At 36.5% G+C, this 14,793-nt stretch overlaps 1 protein-coding gene across 1 annotated transcript in view; it reads right to left on the minus strand.

Annotated features, from left to right (window-relative positions):
• LOC117783186 (rho GTPase-activating protein gacU) overlaps positions 1-14,793 on the minus strand; it is a 32,238-nt gene that overhangs the window by 1,096 nt on the left and 16,349 nt on the right. The window contains exons 2-3 of the mRNA XM_034620454.1: positions 2,288-2,928; positions 58-295 (exon numbers count right to left, since the gene is read on the minus strand). Coding sequence (XP_034476345.1) covers positions 58-295; positions 2,288-2,928 — 879 coding nt within the window. The remainder of the gene's footprint in view (positions 1-57; positions 296-2,287; positions 2,929-14,793) is intronic.

Genomic DNA, 14,793 nt, shown 5'->3' on the forward strand with positions numbered 1-14,793 from the left:
GTAAGGGAAGGATGTTGCTGTAAAGCATGGAGGAGAATTATTACTTTCTTCACTTACTCCTTCACTTCCGCTGGCGGTGGTGCTGTATTGGGATTGTGGTGGTGGCATCACGCTGCGCACGCGCCTTTTGCGTACATTTTGTATGCCATATGGCAGCTGCTCGCTTAGCTCATCCGCATCCATTTTGGCCACCGCAAAGTCCTCCTCGCCCTCAAAGTCAATGCCGTCAGCATCAGCATCCAGTTGACCTCCAGCTATATCTCCATCTCCATCTCCGTTTCCAGCTGTCTGCCTGCTGCAATTGCATATCCATAGAAATTAAGGATTTAGCAATGAATTAGCGACGCTGCCGGAAACCGGCTGCAACCGCCTGTAAAATGCGCTTTTAGACTAACTATACAAAAAAATTGGGAAAAACGTAGGAGAATACGCTTTTGACGTTTGTTATTTGCCTGGCACTAGATAGTTTCATCTTTCCTTTATTTTTTTTATTTTTTGTTTTAATACCCTGTAAAGGGTATGCTATGCTAGAAGCACCAAATTTTGATTGTATATTTTTAATATAATTTTGATAATAGTATTTGCATTATTTTATTCCCGTTTGTAATTTCCTTTTTCTTGACGAAAATTTACAGGTTTTCTCACAGTCGAGTTTGCTCGACTGTAGTTTTGCTTGCTAGCTTTTTTTTTACTGTTTCCAGCTGGCCAACAAAAGCGCATCATTTTGCATTCAACTGCAGCAAATGCCAATGAATTTTTTAGCTTTCATTTTGCGGCGTTTGCGCCATCCGCGTTGTGGGCTTTGTCTGGGCTGTCTGCTTGAGCAGGGAAGGGGAATGGCAGTGGTAGCAAAGCAGAAGGAGGGCAGGGGAAAAGAGAATGATGGTTGAACGCTGACACAAAGCTTGCTCCGTTACGCGACTGTCGTTGGCTGCCAGCGGATTTCCTTTTTTCGTTGTCAATGCTTGGCAAAAAAGCACCACCCCCGCCACCCAGAGTTGCACCCACCAAACAGTGTGCAACCACTTACCACCACCGCAGGGGGCATTTTTTGAAGCGCACTTGAAGCCAACACAACGGCTTTGATAGTTTTGTCGCAAAGTTTGCGAAAATGTTTTGAAATAAATGCTTGTGTTTAGGAATTGTTTCATTGGACGTTTGCTTAAATTATATGCGGGCAGGGGAAAGAGAAAATGGGGGTGTCGTTTAGTAAACTTTCTCTGTAAATTAGAGCATTAAACTACTTAAAGCAAAATGCAAATGAAATGCAGTTCATTGTGTCTTTAGACAAGATTGAATGCAATTTTGAAGGCATTAGACAGGTTATGTTGATATTGGATGACTTAAATAAGGTTTAGTAACTAGAAGAACTAAGTAGTAAGATGTTGTGAAATATTTCCCTCAGAAGATGTTATCATTATAATTAGTTTTAGCTCGATTAAGATGCTTTTTCTACAACTACATAGTTTTCTTCTGTTTTTACTAGAAGTCTGCTAAAATATTTCAAATAATTTGTACTGCAGCGTATTCAGCTGTCGACTGGACTTGAAATTTTAAAAATTTGGATAATATTTCTGCTAGTTTGGAGTCTTTTGTCTTCGTCAGTTGTTTTTGTTGTCATTCTTGTTGTTGTTGTTGTTGTTGATATCTGACTCTTGCTTTGGCCCCGCATTTCGTAATCTTTGGCATAGAAATCGCCTGATCCTGCTAAGCTTGATCTCCCAAACAAAGCTATTTTACCAGAGAGAGAGAGAGAGAGGGAGGTTGGAAGGGAATCAGCTTAAATGCTTACGTCAGTGTTGAAGTTCTGGGATTTAGTAGATATGTAGAACAAAGCAGTGTTAGAAGATGAAAGGGCGGGAATGAAGAGGAGTGTGGAGCTCGAAGGCAAGCTGAGATTGTAGAAACTGAAGCTGGCAGCAAAATCAGTTGTTGGGCTGCTTTGCTCATTGTTAGCTGCTATCATATTTTGAGCACATTGAGGAATGTGCCAAAGTCAATGAGCTGAATGAATGCAAGTCAGATTGACAAACACACACACTCACTAGCAAGGACGTAGCGAAGGGGGCCAAATTATTAAAACAAATATTAAAGTATACTTTCTAATTTTAAATTTTTTTTTTTTATAATATTATTGAATTTTAAGTTAACTTTGAGAACTTTTTGCATTTTAATTATAATTCTTTTTTTTAAGGGATTTTATACTGTACCCCCCTGACTACGCCCTTGTACACCTGGACACTCGAAATTTGTGTCGTTTGTCTGAGAGCTGAAAATTGATGCCTACCTTTGCTTGTAGCTGCTTCGACTGCTGCGTTGCAGCGGCAAATGTTCTCGTTCTGATTCGGATGTTGCATGCCACACATTGTAGTCATAGTCATTGTTGTGGTTGTTGTTGTTGTTGGTGTCCTTGTCGTTGTTGTTGCTTGTGTCCTGTGAAAACCAGTCCACACCTTGCATAGCCGCATTTAAGACTGGCAATTGGAGAAGGAAGTCATTCCCTGCTGCCTCGGAATCATCAACAAATTGTTGCTGTTGATGATGTTGCCGAAGTTGTTGTTGTCGTTGCAGTTGTTGCTGTTGTTCCTGTTGCTGTTGCTGTTGGTGTATGCTTTGGGGATTTCCGTATAGTTTTTGCTGCGCCAACTGCCATTTGGCCGATGCTTTGTTGTAGTTATAGTTGTCATTGTTGTCGTCGTCAACATTGCTGTCCTTGCTATCAGCAATACCATCGTCGTTGTTGTCCTGCTCGTTGTTGTTGTTGTTCATGTTGTTCTTGTTGTTGTTATTACTGTAGTAGCTGTTGTATCTATTGTTTTGTTGCGTTGTTGTCGCCGCCGCCGCCAACGATTCATCGCAGGCCAATGCGAGTGTTGTTCGCCTCGTTGAGCCACCAAATCGGGCAGCAACAATGGCAACCAGCAGCAACTGTAGATAAAAACAATAACAACAAATGATAAGAGCCATAAGTAATAGTACAATAAACACCCACAGACACACACTCACACCCAAATAAAACCATGCATTAAGATATGGAAATATAAACAGAAAGGTCCACTATAACCAAGAAATTAAAAATGATCAGAGCTCACATCTAGGGAAATTTTGTTTCAGATATATATTAATGTTTATTTATGTAAATTACACATGAATTATTATAAATTTTTTTAATTTTTGCTCCTTTTTTTTAACAGTAAAATTGAATTGTAAATTTGTTTTAATTTTGATATATTTGCAATTGAAAATAATGCAAATTTCCATATTGTAGTTGTCTATAAAGTTCATATTCAGTTCATATACCGCAATATGTTATTGATTGGTCAACAGTTGTGCAACCGTTGGCCTCAACAGCTGAGCACTTACATATGCAGCTCAAGCTTCAAGTTGGCCACTAATTCGACTTAAAATCTCATAGGCTTTTGATGGATAACTAAATAAAACAAAACTTCATGGCCAGAAAGTTCAATTCCCTTTTGGAGGACAACGTTGACAACAATCAATGCGACTGGATAATTTCCGAAACCAAAAGGGCCAGCACAATCAAAACCAAAACCAAAACCAAAACCGAACCTAAACAACTTTCTGTCTGAAACTTTCGAGTCAATGTCTCTGTCTGTCTGGGTGTCGATGTGTGTGTTGTTGTTGTGCGAGCCTATTTACTGTTAGTTCGGACATGAAAGTTTGCCACTTCCTGCCTCCTCCCCCCTATTGCAACCTGTCTTTGCCAGTTGCCAATCCTCTCAGCTGGGCTTCATTATGTGGTCATGGTTCTATCTCTGTCTTTATGTTTATCTGGCCCCAAGACAAATGGAGCTTTGGCAACGCGTCATCGCATTTTGGAGTTCCAAGTTCCATGTGGAATGCTGACAATGCCACAACACCCAGATGATAATTTGCCGCACGCGTCGCACATACTCGCTGTATTCTTTATATAACTCGTATGTATATTATATATTTTATAGGTATGTGTACTTCTATTATTCGGCACATTCATAATAAGCACACGATACGTGACCAAATAGCTGGCGCCCAAAAATATAAAATATGCTCTAAACAGAGTGTTATCAAAGCAGGACATACACATATTGTGTAATCATTAAATACTTGAATATTCTAGCGAACCATATTTTTTTTTAGTTTTTCATATTTTATTATAGCAGTTAAACCTTTTCAAATTTTTCTCTTACTGCGTTTTTCGAAACTTCAAAATGTCATAACTTTGTCAAATCTTAACCGATTTCCTTGCGGAATATCAATATATTCATTATTTGACTTATATTTTGATTCTGCATCAAAATTGAAATTTTTTTTCACATTTTTTTCTATCTTTTTTTTTTTTAACTCAATTTTTAAATTTTTTAAATTAAATTAAATTAAATTTCTTCAACATTAATGGCATGAAGTATCATCAGAATGTATATGAGAAAATATTCTAACATATATGTACAAAAGTACATGTAAAAATTCAGGCTCAGTTAAGATTTATTGTAAAATAATTTTTCGAACCATTGTTGCGTAATGATGATATAAAAAAACCAATGTTTTGTAATGTATATTAGGAGGAATGGCAAATGGGCCAGTGGCGAATCGCCTTTGCACTGCTGACACATATGTACAATATGTTTTTTTTTTTATCTATCAGGCTTATTATCACATAATTTTTTAAAATTCAGCGTTACTAAATAAGCTAAGACTTCATTTGACGCTGATTCAGTACTATACCCAAGGCACTTTGCTTCATAAGGTCCACGCTTTGCGTACTTTTTTAGCTAGTGACGTATGCCATATTCACGCTGTTAAAGTTTCACAGAAGCCGCGACTTACTAAGGACGTGCCGGCGACAACAATTGTCTGTTATGGAACGACGTGCGGCGTGTTTATATCGCCGACATACGGTTGAGGGCTGGATGGTACGACGTGACGTTGCTGTGCTGCTCTTCTTACGGCGTACGGCCGTTCTGCTGTTTCCTTCAGCCTCTGCTGGCTTTGGGTATACTCACCATCGCCTGTAATAACGCAAAACTGGTCATATAAGCTGCAGTTTGTTCAGCCATCCTCTGCCTCATCGCCTTGCACCGTAAACATCGTATTTAGCAGGTTCATTTATTGCCGGTTGCATTTCTTGTTCAATTGCGGTCAAACATTTTAGCAAAAAAAAAAAAAAAAATAACGTAACGTTGGCGAAAAAAAAAAAAAAAAAGCATCAAAAGATTATAGCAGCCAGGTATATGCATTTATTGCCATTAATTGCACCACGTGTCAAGGACAATTGAATTTATAATTTCATAATTTATTAGTGTATCTGCTTCTTGTAGGAAAAAGTGAGGATAGAGGAAATATTCCTTCATTTGTGGTGGTCTATAGGGTATATTTTAGTCGATCAAAGTGCTATTTATAATTTTAAAAACCAGATGATGGATGAAGAGCTGCAGAACATCAATACCCATAATTCGACTTAAATTTCTAACGAATGCGACATCTTTATCATTATACCAGGGTGAACTATTTGCTAGTTTGTTATACAAAGTTTTGTCTTACTTTATAGGATATCGCATAGTCGTTCATATTAATCTACAACATTTTTATGGGCATTTTTTGCCGCTGCCATTCAATTACATTTTCAATCACACAACAATCCACAAGGCCATGTTCAACTGTCGACACACTCTCAAAAACACACACTTGCCACAAACATATGTAGGGTATTGATACGTGCATGTGTGCCATTCAATTACATTTTCAATCACACAACAATCCACAAGGCCATGTTCAACTGTCGACACACTCTCAAAAACACACACTCACGCACACACAGATGCCACAAACATATGTAGGGTATTGATACGTGCATGTGTGTGCGTTTTTGTATTGCATAAATTTGTGACCTTTGAGTTTTCAATTGAATTTTGTTCACGACAGCAATTGTTCGAACAAAACTTTGTCCTTACACCAAAAGCGCAAAACAAGCAACAATATTCACACACACACACACACACACAAACTCAGTAGCAATTTGCATGCATTGTTTAAGTGAAAAAAAAGTGGGAGTGGGAGTTTACCTTCCACAAAAATGAAACAAACAAAAAAATCTAAAACATGAAAATTTTACATTGCTCTTTTCGATTTGTTTTAATTGTTGCTTTTGTTGTTGTTGTTTCGTTGTTCTGGATTATTGTTGTTGCTTGTTGCCTGCCTGTACAATACTTTGGCTGTGTTGTTTTGGGCCAATATATGCGGCTAGTCTGCCGATTATTGCCAATTGTCAAATATTAGTTTTTGTTATGGTTTCATCAGAGCATTCATGGCGTTTTTAATTAATTTCAAAGTTTACCAATTCCAAAAGTTGTTACAAGTTGTTGCTTTTGTTGTTGTTTTTGTTTTTTGTTGAAAAGTGTTGAAGGGTCAATTTGCCATCTATCCAATGTTATTTATGAAAATAGTATAGAAATTTATAACACGCAAGATGATGGAAGAAGATGAGGAACAGAATAATGAGGGAGAGAACATTACCGAAAAGTAAATACTCTTATTTAAAGTTAAACAAAGATTGAAAAACTCCCTTAATATCAGCTAAAAGATATTAAAGAACGATCTATATATTAATGAAATATACAATTAATGCTGGTTGTCTTAAATAGTAAGCAAAAAATATTGTTTCTTTAGTTTCTTCTTTGCACGTCATCTGACGGATTAAGCTCAAATTGTTCACTAGGCTTTAAATATTTTCCAAATATCTGTAATGTTCTTCTCTGTTAGAGCATAAGCTAGTAACCCTGCAGTTTGACCTTAAAAAAAAAGACCATGAACTGGGCTTATTGTTTTAATAAGCTTCTAAAACTTCAGTGTGTCGAGAGAGCTAACAAAAAGTCCTCATGATGTAAAAAGTTATTCAACAAGGGAGCAGGTCACAAAGTGAAGCTGATTTAACTACGATTAGGGGGGTCTTTCACAAGTTACGCATACGTCACGTGTGCCATAGTTGACACTGAATGCGTTTTGTGTATTTGCCTTGTTCACTTTCTCAAGCTTTGCTTTGCGCTTGCTAAGCTTGTTAATCACCCAAGCACAGACACATATATAAGCGTATGTGTATTAGTTACTCACACGCACACACAGCTGCACACACACACTTGCACTCTTAAGGCTTTACAGGTAGACGTAATGCAACAATTAGTGGCTGACTTTGACTTTCGCTTGTTGGGCAAGTTGATGCTCTTTTTACGATCTGGATTCAAATTTAGCTCTTATCTCTGCTTATTGCCATTTGTCAGTTTATGGCATGGCTCAAGGCTCTTGTTTCATTTCATTTATATGACCTCGTTTCACATTAATTGCTATTATAAATTAAAGCAAATTTCAACTCCCAAGGCTTCAACCACACTAAAATTATTTTTATATTTAAATATTTAAATTATAATAGTAGCTTGATAAAATTAAGTACTTCGCAATTACTTTTGAATTATTTAATGATTAGAAATACATGTTATTAATTATTAAATAAATTTTAATATTACAAATAATAAATTTGTAAAGGCTTAAACTAGTGATGCAATTATACGTTATTTTGTTAAATATATAATTATTATTTTATTTAAATATATATATTAAATTGTCTGCTATTTACAGTTGACGGCATTCGATTGCACTTTGATTGATTTATATAATGTAGTTAAATGACAAAGTCTGAGTGTGAGTGTGTGGCATGCAACAAGTGTTATTAAGAGCATTTATATGTTGATGCAGACACCGAACATGTGTGGCATTTTACTGAACCGCATTTACTTACAACAAAACGACGATTTCACTTTCTCCCCTCAAAACAGCTTACATGCAACTGTGTGTATGTGAGTGAGAGAGAGTGTATGTGTGTAATTCGATGTATGTGCGTGTCTGTTTGACTGCAGCATATTGAAATTGTTGCCATAGCAGAAGTAATCCTTGCTGCAGCTTCAGCTTCAGCTTCAGCATCAACATCAGAGTTCAAAACTTGAAAAGGCCAAGGCGACAAAAATGTAATAAATGCCAAGAGAAAATATTTGTCAAATCAATTTCCATGTAGCTTAGTGTTTCTTTTAAGGGCACAAAAATTGAATAAGTTAACACAGCAAACTCAGCACTGCTTCAGTTCTAAGGTCACAATCTTGTGCCGATTTTCTATTTTATATGCATTATTTTGACTTTGGCATACACACAGCACACACTCACACACACTCACACACACCCCGATATAACACTTTTGTTGAGCGACACTTGGGCGAAAGTTTTTAAGGTTGCGTCGACAAATAAATGACACTTGAAGCCATTCATGGCCCAATACTCTCCCATTGGGACTATCAATGATTTGTGAAGAGTTGAGCTTGTTAGTCTAATTTATAATCCAAAAAGATTTGAAACCAAAGTTCTCTTTTATAGTTAGCATATTATATACTTACGAATTTTTTTAAGATATTCACCAGAGTGTAGTGCAATTAACATTAAAATTTTTAGTTAATAATTTTTAAATTATTAAAAAGAAATTGAGTTCAAAACAGTTCTTACGTATTGTTAATTTCGATTTATCTAAGTTATTTTAGCTACCATTAGCTTTTAGCTTACCTTACTTAATTGAACTTTATGTATTATTATTATTATTATTATAAAAATTCATATTTTACTTTTCCACTTTCTGCGATTTTAAACAGAAATGCTGCCATAAAAAAAACACTTCACAGGGCATTCAGTATTCGATCTTTAAAGTATTCCATTTGCTTTTACACTTTATCTGCGTCGCAGAATTTATTTTTTATTTCATTTGTGATATGCGTGTATTTCTTTCTTATTTGCAATTTTTGCCCCTTTGCGACGAGACAGCGCGCCTAACGGGAATATAACAAGACAGTGTGACAGCACAGTACGTGTGTGCGTGTATGTGTGTATTTGTGTGTGTTGGTGTGCTTATGTGAAAAATTATTGAAGACACTGTTGATAGACGGCGCTTTGGGGCCGTTTGCCAGCATTGTGTGCGACATGTTTTGATTGAGGTACACCACAATAACAACAACGACAACAACAACAACAACAGCAACGAAAATAATAACAACAACAGTAGCAACAAATCTTGGGAAATCTTTACTTATTTATTAAATTTACTGTCCTTTCTTTTATTTGGGCCTGGTCGCTATGGGAAACGACGCCTCGAAGTAGGCAACAATAAATTGCGTTAAAGGTGGCTAAGTAAAAGGGCTGACATACAAATTAAAGTTGACCAACTTTCAACGGCCTCAGGCAACAGCTCAAGTGCCGACAAGCTAAGGAGGCAGAAAAGGGGCGTGGCAGGGGAACAAGCAGCAGGGCTGTGTTATAAATTCGCATTAAAATATGTCAAAATGACAAAAGTCCCTCAACGTTGTTGCCTTTGCGGGCTTTTCTCACAGCTCAGGGGCCGAAGAAGTGAATGGAAGAGGGAAAAGATTTTCATAATTTGTGCACACAATACAATTGAGCTGCCATCGTCGTCGTCGTCGTCGTCGTCGTCGTTGTTGTTATTGTTATTGTTATTGTTGCTATTGGCACTGTGATTGCTTTTATCCCAAGCTGAAGGTTTCTGGTGACAAATTGATGCTTTGACATTCACACAATGCAAAAGTTTAATCTCTCATTGATTAAGCTAAGTTCCTTTTTGAGTTTGTTGAGTGTCGCTTAGAGCATTGTATATCCTTTACTATAGTATGTTATATAAATAGATGTACTTGTGTTTCTTCTTCTCATGCCTTTGGGCATTATGCAACTTTTGTTTTGCGAGAAATTTCTGTTCAGTTTGTTCAAAGTCTCGTATGAGCATTTCAATCAGTAGACCACAAATTTGGTCGAGCTACAGTTTCCGGAACTTTTCGTTTTTCTCTGAGCAGCTGTCGCAATGTGACAAACAATTTTTGCAATTACACTTTTGGCAATTTGTGAACAAATTTTAGACAGAGCAAGGAATAGAATTTGAAACAATTGTTGACATTATTTTTGCTATTCCCTTTTTTTTTTTTCTTCTTTTTTGGATTGCATCTTCATTTTGATGGCCCAAAGTTTGCTTTCAGGCGTTGACAGTAATAAATATCATGCGCATTTCAGCATTTCCGCTATCTCTCAATTTATGGCTCATCCTTAGTTCTGAATTGCAATTGAAATTCTTTGTCTACTCGTTGCTTGCTTGTGTGTGGCATATGTGATGAGAAGTTTGTTGTTTGTTTGCTGCGCTTCAAGTGTTGCACAATTTGTGCAGTGTGCAACATGCCAATTGGTCCAACATTTTGTACAAAAATGCATCGAGCTGTGCTAATTTCCTGTTCTGTCTAACATTATTTGTTTTTAGAAATCGTCTTTCTAACTAATGTTGGCAGCTCAACAATATTTTGCCCAAATTGCAGCCTTAATTTCTTTTCCTTTGGGCTGACATAGCTTGTGTGCATTTACTGCAACAAATTATTTAGACGAAACTCCATGAAATTTTCAGGATACAACGATTTTATTTTGAAATTGTTGTGCTTTAAAAATCAAGAGGAATAAAAATCATTGTACTAGGAATTTCTTAATAAAATTTTCTAGTTCTTGTTTCCTTTCAAAGATATTCCGAATTCGCATGGCGCACCATGTGCGTATACTTAATATCCAGTATTAAAATTGCCTTCTGCTGTTTGTTTATGATTAAGAAGTGTAAACAAGGCTTTAAAATAAAAGTCTCTTCTCTTATGGTCTCTTATGCTTCAATTCATGGAATTTCCACAATAATATTCTTGTATATTCTGTTGTCAAACTGTCTGGATTTATTTTATTTGATTTGCTTTTGTCTGGTCAACAAATAATAATCACACCGTTGAAATGCTTCTCTTTAATACTTGGAAGTAGCTTTGTTGGGAGCATTGAGATGAAAACTCTTTTCACAATTCAAATTTGGCTTATTTTGTTTGGCTTTATGCATTGACAGCAGGTTCTTGGCTAAGAAGACCCCCAAGTAGTTATAATGTATGAGAAGTATTGTGCTTAGTGTTATTTACATGCCATGCCACTTCCAAGTACATTCTACAGGGAATATGGTCATATTACACTCTCATGTATCTGCATCTGTAAGTATGTGTGTGTGTGTGTGTGGGTGTGTGTATCTAACGGTAACTGGGACGTTCGAGTGGCAATTTGTGCGTGCAACGAAGCGAACAGTTGCCAGCAAACACTCAAGAGGGACACAGTGAGGGAGAGAGAGGGAGAGAGAGAGAAAGCGGTAGAGAGCAAGGGAGAGGGCAACAAAGATGGAGTGCTTTTTTTTAGGATATGTTTCTGTCTATGCAAGTCAGGCGAATGCATTTTGCCAGGTGAGTTTAACCTATAAGTGTAGGTTATATTTAACATGTTAGTGAGAAACAGTTAAAATTTATAGTTGACGATTGTTAAAGCAATTTACTCAATGTTAAAACTACATAAGCTCAGCTTTAAACTCAGGCTCAGATAAATAAGTAAATGATAAAATTATATATACAGTCAGATCAGATCAATATATCAACTTGAACGATTTAAAATTAGCTAAATTATATGGTCAAAAGTATTAACACTTAAAAAGGCTGTCAAAGTAAATGAAATAATTTGCCAGATATCTAAACTGTATAAACTTTGCTTAAAGTTCAGTTTACACTAGTCAGATACCCAGCAAAGCATTTGCTAATTGTATAAATATGTTTTCTAAGAACTTATTGAACAGCCCTCGCATGTTTGTTAGTCAAACAGACAAATTCGTAGATGCAAATAAAAACTGCATAGTTGAGCAGATAACTGCGGCTAGTTGAGAATTTTGCCAGCTTTCGAAAGAAAATATTTTTACAGCTTTCCCCTCCAGCCTCTCCCTTCCCTTCCCCTCAACCCACCCCTTGCCAAAGCCAGCATTGTTAGAATGACGACAGCTGCAAACCAGATAAAAGCGTGAGGAGGAGGGGGAGGCGGAGCAGAGGGGAGGCGAAGAGGATTATTATTATTTTGGACGCGAAACTTTTTGAGCCAACGAGTTACGCAATATTTGTGGAAAAAATATGTCAATGTCAGAGATTGTTGGATAATCTAAAGTTGGTTAAGCAAACAACAAAGCAAGAAATACAATTTCCTCGTCAACGTGGAGAGGGGGGAAGAAGGGAATTTGGTAAAGGATGCAGCTGCTCAATAAAATAATCATGAATATTCGGTGAGTGCGGGGATGAAAACAAATGTGCATTTAACATTCATGCGGCCACAACGATGAGTGGCCAAAAATCAAGAGGGCAAACCAATGCAGCAATGCAAATCCTGGCAAGGATTAAACGGCAATGCCACTGGACACCCATTGGATACCCCTTGTTTATACTCCCCCCTCATTCCTGTCGGTTGTTGGCTTTCTTTGGCTGTACGTTATGTAAAGGCGGCCACAAAGTCATTTTACTGGAGCGGATGTTTGTGGGCAAATGAAAGGACGCACAAACTGTTGGCCAGCAGAGTACTGAGAGAGATAGAGAGAGCGCGAGTGAGAGGGGAGCTCTGTGTCTGGTCGCTTAGCACGAAAAGGTCGTAAATTTCAGCTGCAGCCTTTGGACAGTTTAATTTCGATTTCCCTTTTATCCAATGGCTGCGAAAATGGCGCGTGCTGTTGCCCGAATGAAAAATGACCGAAAAACGGATTCGGGTTTCGGATTGCGAATGGCGGAAACGAAAGCGACAACAGCGACGAACAAACGGAACGTTGAAGAAGTCAAAAATAAGGAAATGGGGGGACAGGCATAAGTAAATGCATTGAGCAGGATATTAAGGACATGCTCGCATTCAATGCATGATGATCAACAGCGTTGCACGATAAATACATGAAATGTCAACTGTCAACTATGCAGCACATACAAATATATACAGTACTCGTACATAAATCTGTATCTGTATCTGAAAATTCATTTGACTGCTAAAAATGCCGGTCGGAGTCTGAAAGCTTCATGACATTCAAATTAGTTTCATGATTTGGCATGACTTAACATTTTACTCACGGCTCTAATTGTTTTCTATGCCTAGAAAACTGTCAAATCTGTCGGACAATTATTAAAATGATAATTTCTACGCTACCCTGTAGGCAGCCTTTGCTCTCACAACGTATGAAAATGCATTTTAATTAAAAGTGCAGCTTAGTCTAAGTTAAAATGGTTAAATAAAGAGCTATAAAGATAACGCGAAAAAGGATTTGTTTCTTATTCCAAAAAATATATTCAATTTTGTGAGAAAAGAAAGTCAATTTAAAATAAAGATTATTTTTAAAAAATAAAATGGAAAAATTAAATAAAAAGAATCTCTTTTTTTATCCCTGGATTGTAATCTTCCCTCTCTATCTTGTTGGCAATTTTCTAACATTTTGACCTTTAAGTTTAGCGTCTACCCAATCTACATTGAATGCATTGTCATTGCGTTTTAATTAATTACAGCTTAAAGCGTTAATCAGTCCAAAATGCTGAGTGTTGGCCAACTATTAAGTTGTTTACCGAATGCCAAGCGTTAAACTAATCGTATAAAAGCAATATTACGTATACGCAGTGTGTTTGGCTGTCCAAAATCCACCTCCATAATAAAATAAAAGGCAAAAATTTCCGGGCAAATGCTCGAATATAATATAATATCAATCAGAAGCAAAATATGAGGCATAGCACGTGCGGCTAAGCAAACGGAAATTTGACTCAAATGAAAATGAATGAATTTATCTGCAAATGAAGAAAGGTCGCACTTTCTCTTCCACTCTCTCTGTCTGTGTGTTTTAGTGTATGCGAGTGTGTGTTTGTTATGTCAGATTATATAGCTCAGCTCACAAAGCGTCACATATGAAATTGCGGTGCGTGATTTTGATTTATAAATAATATAATAGGAGTACTCGTACATTTTTATGTGCTGCTCGTTTTGTAAGGGTTTCAAACGGAATTCGTAAAAATATTTGTGAGCACTGACATTGCTGCAAATTGTTGATATGCCTGAATAGAGTAGAGAAAGTCCATTCACTATAATAAAAAGACAGATTCTTCTTCTGTTTCTTATTTTTTTAAATGCATGGTCTCGATATATTTAAAGTGAAAGAAACGATAAGATATATTTAACCAGACATTTAAATTGTAACTTATCTAAAATGTTACCTAAATGTCAATGCTCTCATATTTATAGTGAATTTGAAGTTCGGTTCAGCAGCTGCATTTTATATTTAGCATTTTATGTCAAACTGTCCCACAGTTAGTCCGAGCAGTCGGAGCTCGTGTTGGCATATAAAAACCTTTACTGTCTGCCTGCGTCACAAACAATAAGCCAGAATTCTGGGGTTTTTATCCTGTCCTAACTCATTTTAGTGGCAGCTAAAAATTTTGTTTGTCAATAAAATATATGTGTAAGTATATGCAAGAGAAAAAGGGTCAACAGGAATGGCAGAGCATATAAATATGGTAGTATATGGCCTGAAGAGCATAAATGTTTATACTTGTTTGGGCCTACTCTCAAATTATTAAGGAACTGAGCATCCAGTCAGTCAACTACATAAATATTTATAAAACGAAGATCGAAGTTTACTATATTCCCTTCAAACTTAATAGATTTTCATTAGGAATAGACTCTTCTTGCATTTTTATTTTCTCTTAGTCATTATTCGTTAAAATTAATTTCTGTTGTCAATATTAATAAATAAAGTGCATTTAAAGTGTTGCAATATTTGCATTATTAAGGTATTTAATCTTCGGCGAATCCAGCCAGTTTAATTGTATTTTCTTTTTAATTTTTAATTATGTAATTACAGATAAT

Source organism: Drosophila innubila, assembly GCF_004354385.1.
Source record: "Drosophila innubila isolate TH190305 chromosome 2R unlocalized genomic scaffold, UK_Dinn_1.0 1_C_2R, whole genome shotgun sequence".
Classification (NCBI taxonomy): Eukaryota; Metazoa; Arthropoda; class Insecta; order Diptera; family Drosophilidae; genus Drosophila; species Drosophila innubila.